General features: G+C 34.2%; 2 protein-coding genes across 2 annotated transcripts; both read left to right on the top strand.

Annotated features, from left to right (window-relative positions):
* The first annotated feature begins 1,716 nt into the window (after positions 1-1,716).
* On the top strand, positions 1,717-2,613 carry LOC125835495 (beta-1,3-galactosyltransferase pvg3-like). Its single transcript, XM_049514627.1, has one exon. The coding sequence runs from the start codon at positions 1,717-1,719 to the stop codon at positions 2,611-2,613; it is 897 nt and encodes a 298-aa protein (XP_049370584.1).
* Positions 2,614-6,147: 3,534 nt separating this feature from the next.
* On the top strand, positions 6,148-14,128 carry LOC125835501 (membrane-associated progesterone-binding protein 4). The gene is made up of 8 exons (XM_049514634.1): positions 6,148-6,299; positions 6,417-6,502; positions 6,600-6,671; positions 6,952-6,989; positions 8,302-8,345; positions 8,777-8,823; positions 12,733-12,907; positions 13,854-14,128. The coding sequence occupies exons 1-8, from the start codon at positions 6,198-6,200 to the stop codon at positions 14,019-14,021; spliced, it is 732 nt and encodes a 243-aa protein (XP_049370591.1). The 5' UTR covers positions 6,148-6,197; the 3' UTR covers positions 14,022-14,128.
* Positions 14,129-16,542: the final 2,414 nt, after the last annotated feature.

Here is a 16,542-nt window from a genome sequence, read left to right as displayed (position 1 = left end):
AACTCTTAATTAGTGATAAGATACATAATTTTTTGAAAGTGTAGATAATAATAATATATATGGTAGTGGAGTATGTCTAATTATGTAGTTTCCCCTTCTTCTTTTTTGGGAAAACTACCTTATTAGACATACATTTATAGCATATATACTAATTATATCTATACATTCAAATAATTATGTATTTTTCCACTAATTAACAGTTTTCTATCATATATTGAGAAAGATACAACTAGATACATTTATTTTTGCTATCAAATACACTAAAACAGGGGAGGCGATTGAGATAGGGAGGGAGATAGTCATATATATCAGATACATGTGAATCATACTAGATACGTGTACATGCATGTATCTGGTGTGATTTGCATGTATCTAAGATACCATATACATAGGAGAGTGGCGAGCGAAACGCGAGGGAGACAAGCAAGATTTATGTATCTCAGATACATGTGAACCAATTTGGATACAATGTATCTAAAACAAATTACACATAATTTTGACCCAATATTTCCTAAGTCACGTGTATCTGGACGTATCTGAAGTTGAACGCATCAAAATTTAATAAGATTCATAATATTATAAATTAGAGCGCATTTAAATAATTAACTCCTAAACTAGCTAGCGAGATTTCTCTAAATTCCCTTTCTCTTTCTTACGTAATTGTATGGGCAATAAACAAAAAAAAATCAACAAAAAAATATTATATATATATATGTAACCATTATTAGTACTTAGTAGCAAATAGATGATGAAAACAACTGAAGAAGATGAAATCAAAGACCAAGGTAAAAAAAAATTGTACCTGGCAAAAGATGAAAGAGAGAGGCGAAACAAAGTAATAATTGATGACAAAAATAATTTTATTTACGTGCAGAAGATGAAGATAAAGAAAAAGGAAAGTAATCGATTTTGACGAATGAAGAAAGGAAAAATTACGCGGAATGACAAAACTTTAGAGTATATTATGTAATATGTAATATAATCCATGGTTGAGAAATTCGTAATTCACGGCTTAGAAGAGTAAATTGCACTTCGTTTGTAATTGAAAAGTATTTGAATGACCGTTTTTTATAAGAATTGATAATTAGATGGTGCAGTGGATTAATTACTGAATGCCATAATTATAAGTAAGTTTTTGGTTTTTAAGCCATTTTTCATTTTTTGAAAGTGTTTAAAAAAATAATAAAATGTGGTTTTAAGCATTTACTTTTAAGGTAAAAAGTACGAAAATAAGCTAAAAGTCAAAAGTTAAGTACGACCAACTTATAACAGGTAGCTTTTAACTTATAAGTTATCTAAAAAAATCAATCCAAACACCTCCAAAGTTATGCCATTTTAACTATGAAGCATAATACTACTAGACTATAATTTTTGTGGCAACATACTTTTGAGTTTATTTTGTTTGTTTTGGATTCAAGTGAAATTAAAGTTCTCATAAAATCTAAAACTTGTAAATTGTTCACATTTTTAGCACCATATCTCATGTACTTCACAAGTTTAATTACTCATTGCATACAAAGCATGACAAGATCACAATGTTTTTACTTTCTTCATACCATTAACCATGTCATATAAGGACAAGTCATTTACCTTTTAAAAGATGTGTGTATTTTAGAAACTTAGGACATATAATCTATATTCAAAGTATTCAAGCTTGGCATATTTTTTCTTTCTTTCTAAACTTTCAATGTTACACCTTCTAGGGCATCTCTAACTATGATGCCAAGGAGGAAACTACTTCTAGTTTCTTTATCTTCTTTTGCTATACTTATCTTCATCTTCTTTATATCATTTAGTATTCGCTTAAATTTTTCGTTAACAACTTCCTTAACCAATACCATTTTACTACAACAAGCGCCTCAGATAAACACACAGTTCACCCTTTTAATAGGAATTTTCACACGGCCGGGAAATTTCGATAGACGACATTTCCTTCGTCTTGTATATGGAATTCAATCCACCCCCATCGCTCGTATCGATGTAAAGTTCATTTTCTGTAATATCACCAATTCAGAACAAAGAACTTTTGTCGCTTTAGAAATCATGCGTTTTAATGACATTATTGTCCTCAATTGCTCAGAGAACATGAATAGTGGTAAAACTTATACTTACTTTTCTACTCTTCCTCAAATACTTCCCACACGTTATGACTATGTCATGAAGGCTGATGATGATGTTTATTTGAGGCTTGCACCATTAGCATCATCACTTCAACCCTTACCTAGAGTTGATCTATATTATGGCTTTGTTATACCTTGTCCTAGCATGAATCCATTTGTCCATTATATGTCCGGAATGGGATTTGTTTTATCATGGGATCTGGTGGAATGGATAAGAAGATCGAATATTCCTGCGAATAATACATATGGACCAGAAGATAAATTGGTTGGTCAATGGCTTAATTTGGGAAATAAAGCAAAAAATAGATTTTCGAACAAGCCAAAAATGTATGATTATCCTGGAACTAATGGAAAATGTTCACATGAACTTATTCCAAATACAATAGCGGTTCATCGACTAAAAAAGTGGGAGCAATGGATAAATGTTCTAAGATTTTTTAATGTGACTAAACAACTTCAACCATCGAGTCTTTATAGTATATCAATTGATTAATGAATTTGATTATTTTTTTTGCCTATGATGTTAGTTTAACTATGATCAAAGACGTTGCAAGATATATAAATTATTTATCTCCCACCTCGTTTTACGTGTCATTGCAATATTTTTATTTACATCTTTAGTACTAAAAGTAAAATCTCATTTTTATACTACTAACATTTAATATGTAATAGCACGTTAGTTGTAATTTTTATTGCGTCAATATAACAAATGTTATTTCTAACTATTTTCAGGGTGACTTAAATATATTATACATCGTTAGTGCACAGATACAAAATTCAAGCCCTTCTTCGTATGTTCTTTTCTAAATGAATCAATTTGACTACTCTCCTCAAAATATAATAATTTGAAGATTAGTGTTTTTTAAACATGATACCATGACCATCTTTGTGAAGCCAATTTCCATCTTAATAAAAGTAAGTAATATAAAATTGCTTGGAAATTCAATATCATCCGATGTTTTAATTTTGAAGACATCTAAGACGAACACATAAAATAGAAAATATGACAACTCACATCTAAATAAAGATTTATGGTAAATATTTACTTACATGGGATGTTTACCAAATTTAATGCCATTTATCATGTTTAAATAATTTAATAAAGTGAATATATACATTAATTAATTATAATTATAATTATATGATAATTGTATATATTCAAATGCATTCCAATATTTTTCAAGATTTACAATTTTTCATAAATTTTCTTTTACTCTTTTTTCTTTTTGGCTCAAACTAGAAAATATTCATTTTAAAAACATTTCGTTTCATGACGAGTAAGAAATTATATTATATTATATTATAAGAGTCTAGAGCACACATATCGGCGAGGACGTGTCACATGTGTGTTTCTTGGAATTACATCATTATTAAGGGGCATTTTAATCACTTAAGTATTTGAAAAGAATCTTTAACAATTTATATATTTAGAAGTTTTGTCAAAATTGTTATAAATCATAATAATTAATAATATAAAAATTATATAGTCAAAGCCAAAATTGATTGACTTTTAAATTATATCCGTGCCATATAAATTAAGACAAATAAAGTAACATATTTTATTTGAAATGACTAAGAGTATTGCAAATAACAATAGTTAACAATTTAAAAATTTTAAAAACTTGAAATTTTTTGATTGACTCTTATACACTACAAGAAAACTATGAATTATATGGGGATTTTCCTGGGAATTAGTATGAAAATTTGCAGGAAAATAAGTTTTCTGCGAATTTTCATACTAATCCCCAGAAAAATCCCCATGTAATTCACAATTTTTTTGTAGTGCTTGTCTATCAGTGTCACATAAATTGAGATAGAAAGAGTGACATATTTTATTTGAAAATGACATAAAAAATATTATAAATCACAATAATTGATTACTAAAAACATTTAAATGACATTTGAAATTTGGTTGAATCTTGAAATTCAATCAATGCCATATAAATTGAGATAGAAAGAGTTACATCTATTATTTAAAAATGAGAAAATACATAAAAAAAAAAACCCTGAACTTGGTCGGATAACTTACTTTAGTACTTAAACTACACGGGCGTTTCAATACCCCCTTAAGATCTTTGAAGTGATTTTTTTTCCACCCTGAGACTATAACACCACTCTCACCTGCCATATCATAGCCACGTAAGCGCCACATCATAACCATGTAGGCACCATGTCATTAATCTTTATTTCTTTTTTACTTATTCACTGTTTTTTCTTAAACACTTTTTAAAATTAATTATATCAATTGATTAATTTATAAATGCATACCCCCACCCTCACCCCCCACCCCCACCCCCTCTCTTTCTTCTTTGTTGTTGTTCACCATTATTCCAACCTTCAATACTTTCTTTTCTTCTTCTTCACTATTCAACAATTTTTTAAGTCACTTTAAAGAAGAAATTCACATTATCTTCGAACCCTCCTAATGAATTTACCCTCTTGGAGAATGAATTTTTTTGAAAGCCAAATTTTTCTTGACAACTCAAATAAGAAATGAAGATTGCATAAGAAAGTTGATCCAAAAAAAATATAAATTTTATGAGAAATGTTTGAATGATCTAGAAATCAAAATGGGTCGCTCAAAATTTAAGAAAGTTTACATTTGCCAAATCGATACAAATAATAGAGTGAAATCGACGTCAATAAAATGGCATTGCTATTGAATTTTACGAATTAGTAAAAGATTAGTGAAATGAAAATAGTGGATAGAGGTGGGAAAAAAGATGGAGGAAGAGATGTTTCAATGGAGAAAAATGTGTATTGAAGAAGACAACAAAATAAATAAATAAAAAAATTAAAGAAACTAAAAAGGGGACCCACTAATTTCATTTACCTCTTAATAAGAAAATTTACATATTTTAAGGATTCAATATATATAAAAAAAAACTATTTAAATAATTTGTTATATATTGGCCAATAAAAAAAAGGCCATGTGTAGGGTTTTAAACATTCAGCTTTTTTTTTTCTCTTTTTTCACGCACTTTTAGGAAAGTGCACTCACTCTCTGCCACATCATCCCTTAGGGGGTGTTTTAATCACTTAAAAGATGTTAATGGGGATATATAAACACCTGTGTAGTTTAAGTATTAAAGTAAGTTTTCGTGCCAAGTTCAGGGGGATTTTATGTCTTTTCCCTTTAAAAATTATATAAAAATACTATAAATCACAATAATCAATAACTTAAATTATTTTAAAAAAATTGTTTGGCTCTCAAATTTCATTTATTTATATAACATAAATTGAGATAAAGACATATATTGAGCTCATGCTAGCACTGACTCCAATATCTAATATACACGAGAGATGAGAAACTATTTTGGCTATATATTCCAAATATTAAAATAATGTTTCTAATACAATTTTAAAAGTGAAAAGTGAGTTGAAGCTTGTTTGAGTTGATTTATTTTAAGTACCTTTTAAACAAAATAGTTTTAAAATAGCTTTGTAATGTTCGGATAAAATAAAGAATATTTTTAATTACTTATTCTTAAGCCAAAATAACAAAAATAAATAAAAAATCATAATCTATAAATCCATCCGAATAGGCTTTTAGAAAATATATTACAAGGTACTCATTTTCAAATTTGAGTTGGATTTGAAATTTTCATGAATAATACCCAAAATAAAATAAAAAGTATTCCAAAAAATATATACTCTTTGTTCCAATCTATGTGATATATTTTGTTTTTCGAAAGTCAAACAATTTAAGTTTGACTGAGAATTTGCTAATGAAATCTTCAATTTTTAAAAAATAAATTTTATATATCCGTGAACAACGTAAAAAGTACTATAAGTCACAATAATTAACCGTTCAAAATATTTAAAATATATATAATAAAATTATTTAAATCTCAAAATTCAAAATATGTCACATAAATTTGGACATAGGAAGTACTAATTATAGCCAAACAGCTCATTAGCATTTCAAAGTCCCAGTTGTGAAAAGTCAACTTTGAATTCTCACTGAAAACTCAAGTGTATAATTTCCAGTTCTCTTTTAAAAAGGAATGTTTTTTTTTTCAACAATAAATAATGGAGTAATTTTCCAAGACACAGTTTTTGAAGAAGGGTGAAAAAATGGGGTGGTCTCCATTTTTAGGGATTCCACTTATAGTGGCTCTTCTCTCGTTTCTCTTTTACAAAAATTTCCCTCTCAAATCTCTCAACTCTGCTCCACAAGTATGTCTTTTTAACTCCATATCTTTTATGTTCTTTGTTTGTTATATTGATTAATTTGTATCTAATCTTTAACATCACTTTAATAAATTCTATTTATTTTTGGTGTGCTTCTAATAGAATTTTCCTAGACTTTTCACTGTTGAAGAACTTGCTCTTTATAATGGGTCTGATCCAAGATTGCCCATTTTTCTTGGAATTATTGGGTACATGTCAAATCTGTTATAATCTCATTTCAAGATTGGATTTTTTTTTTTTTAACATTTATTTGATTGTCTAGTTTTGTTTGAATGCTATTAATAGGTCTGTATTTGATGTGAGCAAAGGGAAGAGTCATTATGGAGTTGGAGGTGGTTACAACCATTTCGCCGGAAGGTTCAATTCTTTGCTTTTGTTGTATTTATGCTTCACAATGTGTAATCCCTATTGAAGAGTCAATGTAATCTTTGGTTCTATTACTTTTGAATCTCAAGAGTGGTTATTAGTCTCATGTTTTATAATTAATGTATGAGATTTTTTTTTACTTTCTCATAGAAGACAATCAGTTTTATTGTTTTGCTGCTCAGTGTAATATAAAGCTAATCTCCTTGGAGAACTTTTAGCTACTCACCATTTTCCAACTAACAATGATTTTTTTATAATTTTCAAATTTCAGAGATGCTTCGCGTGCATTTGTTTCAGGAAACTTTACAGGTTAGAATCTTTTGTTTATATTTCTATGTGCATTGAGATTATTATAACTTTATCTACTGTGTAGCATAGTATAATTGAATATAGTGTGAATAAGAGTTCATAACAACAAACTAGTGTAATCCCACAAGTGGGGAAAGTGAATAAGAGTTCATGGTAGAAGCAAAACCAACTTAATAAATCAACCTTCCTTTCTAATAGATAGAAGATCTTAACAACATTAGATTAAAGGTGTGTTCGGTATGAAGGGAAGTGTTCCCATGGAAAATGTTTTTTAGGAAAATAAGTGGATTTCTTATTTATTTTCTTGTGTTTGGTATGTAAACAAAAGATATTGTTAATGCATTTATATATAATCTAGAAAAATACTATGAGAGGTGGGGTGGGGGTAACAGTGTGGATTTGTGGGGTGGTGGGGATGGGGTATTACACGAAGGGGTGGAAGATGAGGTGTGTTGGAGAGTGGAGAGGACACAATTAACATGGAATGCCACTTGTGAAACTTGCTTTCCCCCTTTACTTGGAGATTTGCTCCATTTTAATGCAATTCTGCTTCTCAAGAGTCACATCAAGCAAGGTTGCGGTGAGATGTTTAGGGGTTCTCTAAGAGAAAATGAATCTGCATCATGCATGTCCTTATCGCCCTAGTATACTCCACTGGTACACATCTAACTTTCAAGCATCTCCATAGAACCTCCCTCAGGACTTTATCATAAACCTTTTCTAGGTCGATGAATAACATGTGTAGGTCCTTCTTCCTCTCTCAGTACTGCTCCACCAGTCTCATACTAGATGAATGACTTTTGTAGTTGAAGGTCCCGGCATGAATCCGAACTAGCTCACGGAAATTTCCACTCCTCACCTTCATCTCCACCACCCTCTTCCAAACTCTCATAGTGTGGCTTAGCAACTTGATATCCCTATAGTCGTTGCAATTCTGAATGTCATCCTTGTTCTTGTACAACGAAATCATTGTGCTCCATCTCCTTTCTTCGGGTATTTTCATCTTAAAACTGGCATGAAACAACCGAGTTAGCCACTCCAAACGTACCCCCCAATTTTCCAAAAAAAAAAAAACCACTTAAAGAGAATTCCCTTTTCTTGCTTCTAGATAGCCTCTATGGTGTATGGTTTTAGGTATCCTCTAAAGTGTAATAATACTAAACTAAGACTAAATGCAGCACTTGCGATGTTTGAACTTCTTGCTTGTTTTTCTATTTCCATGGTATAAATGAAAGATGATTCTTCTGTTTTGACTTTGTCTTGATGATTTGTGGCTTCTAAAATGAAGTTATTTTACTCTATGTTAATACAGGAGATGGACTCACTGACTCACTGCGTGATTTATCCAGTGCCGAGGTAATATGATGTTTTGTTGTCACTCAGAGCCTACTTCTTGTTTTGAACATGTTATGTCCTTGATCAGTCTCAGTCCTCCTAAAATATCTGGTGCAATCTTTTTGATGACCCACACTGTTCCTCCATAGTTTATGGTATATGGTATTCCGTGCCTCCAATGAAGTTTATGATACTAGTAATTTACAAAGCCTTCTGGTATATGCAAGGTTCATATGCTTAGATGTTTCTCTCTTTGCTTATGTTTATCTTCTTCCATTGTTCTTTTACGTCCTACCGACCACCTCTGCCCGTTGCACTACATATTATCTGAAAATGAATGAACTTGTACTTGTATTCATATCAGTCTGCAGACATATCTATTATATATGTTGTATCTAGGAATTTTTTTTCTCGACGGGGAAGAACTTATTCTCTATATCTCACTTTTATAGGTTAAAAGTATTGTTGACTGGAGAGACTTCTACTTCCGAACTTACACGTGAGTAATTTTTATCTTTTGAACCTATTAATCTTGAATGGGTAGTGTGGAATGTGAACAGTGGACTTCTCTTGGGAGAATAGTTATCAACACTGTCTTCACTTTCTTATTCAATGCTTAGATTTATTATTTACTTTCCAAGATATTCTGTAAAACGTCAAGGAGTAGTGTCTTCCTAGTGGAGAATTATATAGAGATGACAAGCAGGTGGTTGTATGTTTTGTGTGTCTCTATTGGGACGGGGAACAAAAGCATAGAAGAGTGCAATTAGAAAGCTCCAAGGGTTTTGGTTGGTACGGGCATATCACTTGTACATGTCATGGGTTCAAATACTGCAGTAGACAAAAGCCTAGTATTTAAATGGAGAAGGGTAGAAGGACATGCCCATTATCCCCAAGTTCCAAAACTGTGCTCGACTGTCCCTTGGACACTTCTTGCTTATCAAAGTAAAAGGAAAGAGAGTGGAATAAGAAAGTTACAGATGATTAGTGATGTTTCTTAGCAAAAATCTTATATTTCGTTTTTGAAGAGATCCAATTTAAAGAGTTAGAAAGCTAACTAGATACCTGAAAGCTAGGAGGGAGAGCAAAAAGTCAATGCATTGCAACACAAAAGTTTTTGAAGTAATGAGATCTAATAGCAGGAAAGAAGTACCACATCAACAACGAGTACCTCAAAGTAACTGTTACTTTGTTGTTGCATGTCCACAGTTGTCATGCTCTTGCAATTCTTCCTAGCCACATGCTGTAGTTTGGCACTGTAGCATATTAGAAAATGATTATGGTATCACCACTTTCCTCATACTTATAAGAAATATTGGAAATGATGTCTACTTTCTTATCTGTTGGTGTAACACGTCTTCGGTTCAGTCTACTTGGGAACCAAGACCGTCTGAAAACCTTAACCTTGGGTGGAGGCTTGGCTTTCCAGAAACAGAAATGAAAATGGAAAAGAATGTGATGGTAACGTTGGTCTATGTAAAGAGAAGAAGAATTCATGATAAATGCTCGAAGTCACCTAGTTCTCATATCCTTACGTTAGTGTTTACAAAAAAATAACATCTGATGGATCATGCAACAATTCAACTCTCGTCTATCTCCTAGTCCTTTTTTTTTGGATCAGTATATCTTTTTAGTTTTATTTGTGGAAGAATCAAAATTCCATAGATTTGGAACACAAGTTAGAGTTTGTTTAAGAAGTAAACAGAAGCTGCTACATGATGAATGATTTTTTGATGAATTAATGGCTCCCCCCCCCCACCCCACCCCACCCCACCACCACCAAACTATACTGTTTTTGCTTCGGGTGTTTCTATCACTCACCTGAAGTACAACTTTAGGGTTAAACCCGTGAGACAATATTGTCGGTGCGTGTATTTCACGCTCCTAAAACACTTGTAAAACATGCCAAGTGGCAAGCTTTGCAAGTTTCGTAATTGAATTGTTAGGTGCTTCTGTTTATCTCCCTAAGCTATAATTTTTTAAGGTTAAAAACCCCCCGGAAGTGTAATGCTCAATACGCCTAGTGGCACTATACGTGGCATTATATTTTCCCCCAAAATCTCTAAGTTAACACAAAAAATCAAATAAACTAGTTAAAAGTAAAAACTAAATAAAGAACCACATATGAAAAATAGAAAGGGAATGGTTGTTGATTATGCTGTGAAGGTTGAAGAACGTTGGTTCTTTTACTATATTCTCTCTTTTTTGGTTGAAATTAGGGATTGCCAAATATACAACAACATACCTAGGAAATCCCACTAGGTGGGGTCTGGGGAGGGTAGAGTGTACGCATACCTTACCACTACACTTCTGTTTTCTGTGGTTTCAATTGTTTGTTCTTTCACAAAAATTAGTGTTTCCTGGGTTTGATACCGGCTGCCCACAACTACATTAAATATTCATTTTCATCCTCAAGAAAGTGTTTGGGTTCCAAAGAAAATTGATTGAAATCAAGAAAAGGGTGTTGAAGAAGGCATTCTTTCAATAATAGTTGAAATAGAGGGAAAAAACGAAAGAAGAAAGGGATAAGTATTAGTGAGTTGTTTGGTGTGAGGTATAAGGTTAATCCCAGGATAAAATGTAGGATTATTTTATCCCATGTTTGATTGGAGGTATTAGGTAGTCTTTGGGTTATTTATCCCACCATTTTTGCCATAGTGATGTGATAAGTTATTCCAAATATGTGGTGGAATAACTTATCCCGGGATTAATTATCCTAGGATGACTTGTTCCCAACCAAACGACCCCTAAAGAAATAAAAATAAAGCAAATAAAGAAGAGATTTTTTTTTATAAAACTAGCATCATTTTTTCACCTCTCACGCTTCATTGAGAGAGTCAATCGCAAACTCTTTGTTATTTGTCCCGCATGCAAAAATTATAGTTCGGGGGGGGGGGGGGGGGGGGTCAATAGAAACACCCAATAGTTTAAGTATGAAACTAGCAAAATGATGATAGTTTAGGGGGTTTTCAGCAATTGTAAAGGCCACGTGAATGACTTATTTACCAAACACACGCCTCTAAGTAAGTGTTAACAAACACTTTGCCATCTGTCAAGCAAGAGGGTTAATCCTTGGAAGTTACAGTTCAGGGGGTGACGGAAAGTCAGAAACAAGAAATAATTTTAGTATGAGACTTGCAAAAACACTCTTTTTTTTTTTAGCCATTAACTATTTTTCGATAAGGTGTAACCGTCCAAAATAAAAATGTTGTAGGAGACAGGTAGCAAGATGCGATTGAAATACACCATTCTGATTTATACTGACTATTCATTTATCCTTCGGGAACACAAATTTATTAATGGTTAACCTGCATTTGTGATAAACTAAAGAAAACATACTTCTCTTTTCCTGGTAACTTTTTTTTTTTGAAATTGGTAACTTTTCCTGGTAACTTTCCAGAATATAGTACAAGAATCATTCTAACCTTGTCATTTGCCAAAAGTCCATATGAAGAGTTTCATTTATTTTATTTTGGTTTATTAAGATTTAATATATAAGTTAACTATTTTACTGTGCATGAATTTTCATGGACCCTTAACGCTTAATGGCATTATCTCCTGCAATTGCCACTTTATGAGTCCTTTGCATTTGGCAGAGAATATGGGCTGGCTGCCTACAGCCATATTTTCCCACTGAAGATATTTCCTTTTATTTCTTCCCAATAAAGACATTTTATTGGCCACAAGATTGGTAAATCTTAAACTCCCTTGCCTTTTAGATTTTAACATATTCCTAATTGACGGAATGGTCTTTCCTTGGTCCTACCATCATCTCTCAATACCTGAAGAAATTTCTTATTTGAAAAAGATATTATGAAATTAAATGTCTCCTACTCCAACTGGAACTAAAAAAGAAATAAAATGTATGAGGAATGATTGCAGGATAAAATTCATTTTCAGGGCCATAAAGCTTATAGGATTAGCTTCCAAGTAACAAAATACTGAACTCTTATCCATAGACCTGGCGACTTACGACCACTTAGTTTGTAGGACATTCATGTGAGATGGGTCTGAGGAACTGGTTTCTTCAGCATATTATGTGTGAAGTGTGTCTGAAGGGTAAGTAGTAGACCAAAATAAAAATCAATGTGAAGAACAAGGAAGACTAAGCTAAAGATGACCTTTATCTGAGATGTTTTTGTATCTGGTGAAGCAAATAACATTGTTATAACCATGGACTTAATGTTTAGAATGCTACCATTTATATACTGGTGCATAGTTATCAACGAAAATAAATAAATAAAATCCTGTCTGGTATGTATTTCATTTGTTTGGCAGCAAAAAGCAATAACAAAGATTTGGTTTAAGAAGTGAACCCTCTGTTTGTTTCCCCTATTGTGACAAACATAGGTAGGAAGTTTAAGATTGAAGAACTAAACGAATATCTAACTTACTTCCTTTCTGGCAGATATGTTGGTAAGCTAGTAGGTCGGTATTATGATAGTGAAGGCAATCCCACGAAGTACTTAAAAGGGGTTGAAGCAAAGGCCGCCAGAGGTGCTCAGCTGATGGAAAAACAAAAGAATGAAGAGGCTAAACTACCTAGCTGTAATTCAAGGTGGAGTCAACAAGAGGGTTCAGAGGTACAATTCTTTCTTCAATGTCCTAAACTCCGTACCTCAAAGATTTTCCTTTTAAGAACTAGTTATTGAGGTAAGAGAAGAATGAAAGGAAGACGAGATAATAGCTTTCCCTTCCCTATTTGCTTTAGGTTGAGAACAGGGGGAAATTCAGAAGAGAATACATTATCCCTTTCTTGGAGCCCAAATGAAAGTGAAAATTTTCGTTGAGGCCCATATAAAAGTTTCTTCTTCTTCTAACGACATTTATTTCTCTGCTTTCTCCCGAGTCTGGACTATTTGATGTGATAGGAGATGTTTTCATCTGCATGTCATTGTGGTTCTTCCCATTCTTTCCCAACAAACCAAGCAAGGGAAGGTGAACTGTTAACTTTCCCTTGTGTTCGTTTCCAATTTCCAAACAAAGGTAAAAGGAAACAAAATAAAAGATCTAATTATGGCTGCATGTAGAGAAAAGGCTGCTAACAACAATGTCTTATAAATGGAGAAGAAACTAAACATAAAGAGTAAGGTGGTCCATATTATTTTTTGGTTCAAACTTAACAAGTAGGCGGGACATGTAGCTTCTTGATGTACTTCTCCTTCTTGATGTACTTCTCCAAGGAATCAGTGATTGTTTTGAATTTTGATATGATTGTCATTAAACACGTTCCTTGTCTTTTCAAAAGTTATTCCAAGCACAACAAAATGGATTTCACATTCATGTATCTTTGGTGTGCAATGAAATTTTCAAGTCGTTTGTATGGCATTCTAGATAAATGGCCACACAATTAGATGGACAGGTTCTTGATTCTTGAAGGCATCAGCCTATGTCATTGTACATTTTCTGTACAGAATGCAACTACTCTGTTAGGTATTGCTGGAATGGCAACTATATTGCAGATAATGTCATTTCACAACTCTACGCTCTTGATGAATGAAGTACTTTCAACTTTATTTCCTTTCTCAGGTTTGGTGTGACGATGGATATCCGAGATTAGTTCAACGACCTACAGAGATAGCATTGACAGGAAAAATGAGCAAACGATGTGCTTGCTTTAAAGAGGAAGATCTTGACCAGCCAGGTTTGGAAGTCTATGAAGGATGTGATTATTCTGCCAAAACATGCCGGTTATAAAAACTGCATTTTGAAACTTCATAGGATATTGATATTTACTTATAAAAAGAATCATAGAATGTTTGACATCAATTCCACATAGAACATTCTGTACAATTTTCCATTTGAATGAATTTTGTATGTTTATTAATTTTGCTTAAAAGAGTTCCAGAGTCTTGTGCCAAAATTAAGATTTTTAATCAGTTAATCTGGGCTATTGAATTGAGGAATGTGGATGGCGTTGAGATATAATTTGCCAAGCAAATCATGCTAGATACGTAGACAATGACACTCACAATGAATAAATGAAATTGGTGAACTCTCATCTTTATCGAAATTCATACATAACTTGATGATGTAAGGTTGATACAATATTTGATTAATTGTGTTTGAGGATAGTGGTTATGGGTGTTGGTAGTTGATAATGGTGGGTGATGACTAGTGTAGTTAATGATGTGGGTGGTGACAGTAACAATTAATAAAGGAAAAAAGGACAAATATATCTCCGAATTATCGTAAATGGTATGCAGATACCCTCCGTCATACTTTTGGGACATTGGTGTCCCTGTCGTCCAAAAACTAGAACATATATGCCCTTCACTCTAACGTATCTTAATAATATTAAAATTTTGTTGCAACTCTTTAATCATTTAGATATATTGAAACTCATAAAATGATTGTAACATTAAAAAAAAATAAAAAAAAATAAAGATTCAGACTTAAAAAAAAAATGGACTTTATGAAATGATTAAGAATAAGATATTCATTAAGGTCTTTTTTTTTCCAATCAAGATATGAATACTAAATAATTGAGATTTTTTTTTATTCCTCACTCCAGGAGCTCACCTTTTTACTCCTTGGTGATTCGAAACCTTAAGATTGGAAGTGAGAGGTGCTTACCAACCGAGTAACTCTCTCTTGTCATAACTGAGATGGTTTGATTTCTCGACATCTGAACATATAAAACTTGTTTAAAATTTAAATAAAATATTAAAATAATCCAATACTATATTAATAATGTTGTAAAACTAAAGCAAAATTAGACAAGAAATATAGAAGATGAAAGCAATAGAAATAGGGAGACACGAGATGCGAGCTTTTCTTATTATTCCTAGTCTTCAATGTGTAGAATATACTCCCCCCTTACCCCCACCCTATACCCCCCCATACTCCTCCTACCCCCTCCTACTATCCCCTCTTCCCCCTTTCTACTACCCTACCCCCTCCTACTACCCCCTACCCCCTCCTACCCCTTACTACTACCCTTTCCTACCCTCCCTCCTACCCTACCTCCTACTACCCTACCCCCTTCTACCCCCCTTGAGGCGTCGTGCCCCGAGTCCCCATACTCCCTCAAACCTCGAGGTCCCCTACCCCATCCATACTCTCTCGAACCTCGAGGCGTCATTCCCATACCCCACCCTACCCCCAGACCTCGAGGCGTGGTTCCCCGAGTTCGTCTATCCCCCCGGACCTCGAGGCGTCATGTCTCGAGTCCCCCTACCCCTCAGACCTCGAGGAGTTGTGCCCCGAGTCCCCTAAACCCCTCGGACCTCGAGGCGTTGTACCCCGAGTTCCCTACCCCTTCAGACCTCGAGGCACCGTTCCTTGAGGCCCTCTACCTTACCCTACCCCTCGGACCTCGAGGCCCCCTAACCCACCCTATCCCCCGAACCTCGAGGCACCATCCCCCGAGGCCCCTTAACCCACCCTACCCCCCGAACCTCGAGGCGTCGTGCCCTGAGGCCCCCTAACCCACCCTACCCCCCATCAAACCTCGAAGTGTCGATCCCCGAGCCCCTCCTCCCCACCTTACCTAAACCTCGAGGTGTGGTGCCCCGAGGCCCTCCCCACCCCACCTTAACCTCGAGGCACCGTGCCTTGAGCCCCCTAACCCACTTCACCCAGACCTCGAGACGTCGTGACCCGAGGGCCCCCACCTCCCACCCCACCTAGACCTCGAAGAGCCGTGCCCCGACCTCCCCAACCCCACCCTACCCCCTCCCTTCCGGACCTCGAGGCGTCGTGCCCCGAGGCCCACCAACCCCCCAAGACCCTTAGGCACCGCTCCCCGAGGCCCCCAACCCCACCCGACGTAGCCTCAGATTCAAGTACCCAAACCAGACAAGTAGTAATCCTTCTAAAATGTATCGACAAAACGAGCTAACTAAAGTTACCTCAAGTAAAAAAGGAAAACGATCAAACAAAGAAGATTTAACCAGGGTGTTTCTAACCGAAAAGGGATGAAATGAAGGGATGCTAGCCTTGAATGTAGGTATATTCATGTTGAGGCAGCATTCACAGTTCTAACCGAAGTGATGCTAATCAAATATGCACAAGATGTAATCAAAGATAAGGTAATATTCACATAACTTTAAGAAGAATTCTAATTTTCATCTTGAAAAATAAATTGATATGAGAGAGGAGATGTGGAGAACAACACAAATATGTTGAGTATACTTCTACAAGTCTCGTATGAGGAGGTTGGTGTGTACACATCTCTTAGAAGTATTTGTACTTGTAATAGGAATGGTGAGCAAAT

This window comes from Solanum verrucosum, unplaced genomic scaffold (assembly GCF_900185275.1).
Source record: "Solanum verrucosum unplaced genomic scaffold, falcon-dt-bn FXZP01000040.1, whole genome shotgun sequence".
NCBI lineage: Eukaryota > Viridiplantae > Streptophyta > Magnoliopsida > Solanales > Solanaceae > Solanum > Solanum verrucosum.
This window is presented reverse-complemented; position numbering and strand designations above follow the sequence as displayed.

Excerpts from the sequence above, each read along its gene's own strand:
- LOC125835495 (XM_049514627.1), top strand. The coding sequence starts at position 1,717 with ATGATGCCAAGGAGGAAACTACTTCTAGTTTCTTTATCTTCTTTTGCT.
- LOC125835501 (XM_049514634.1), top strand. The coding sequence starts at position 6,198 with ATGGGGTGGTCTCCATTTTTAGGGATTCCACTTATAGTGGCTCTTCTC. Across the intron at positions 6,300-6,416 it reads CTCTCAACTCTGCTCCACAA|AATTTTCCTAGACTTTTCAC; the intron begins GTATGTCTTTTT and ends TGCTTCTAATAG. Across the intron at positions 6,503-6,599 it reads ATTTTTCTTGGAATTATTGG|GTCTGTATTTGATGTGAGCA; the intron begins GTACATGTCAAA and ends TGCTATTAATAG.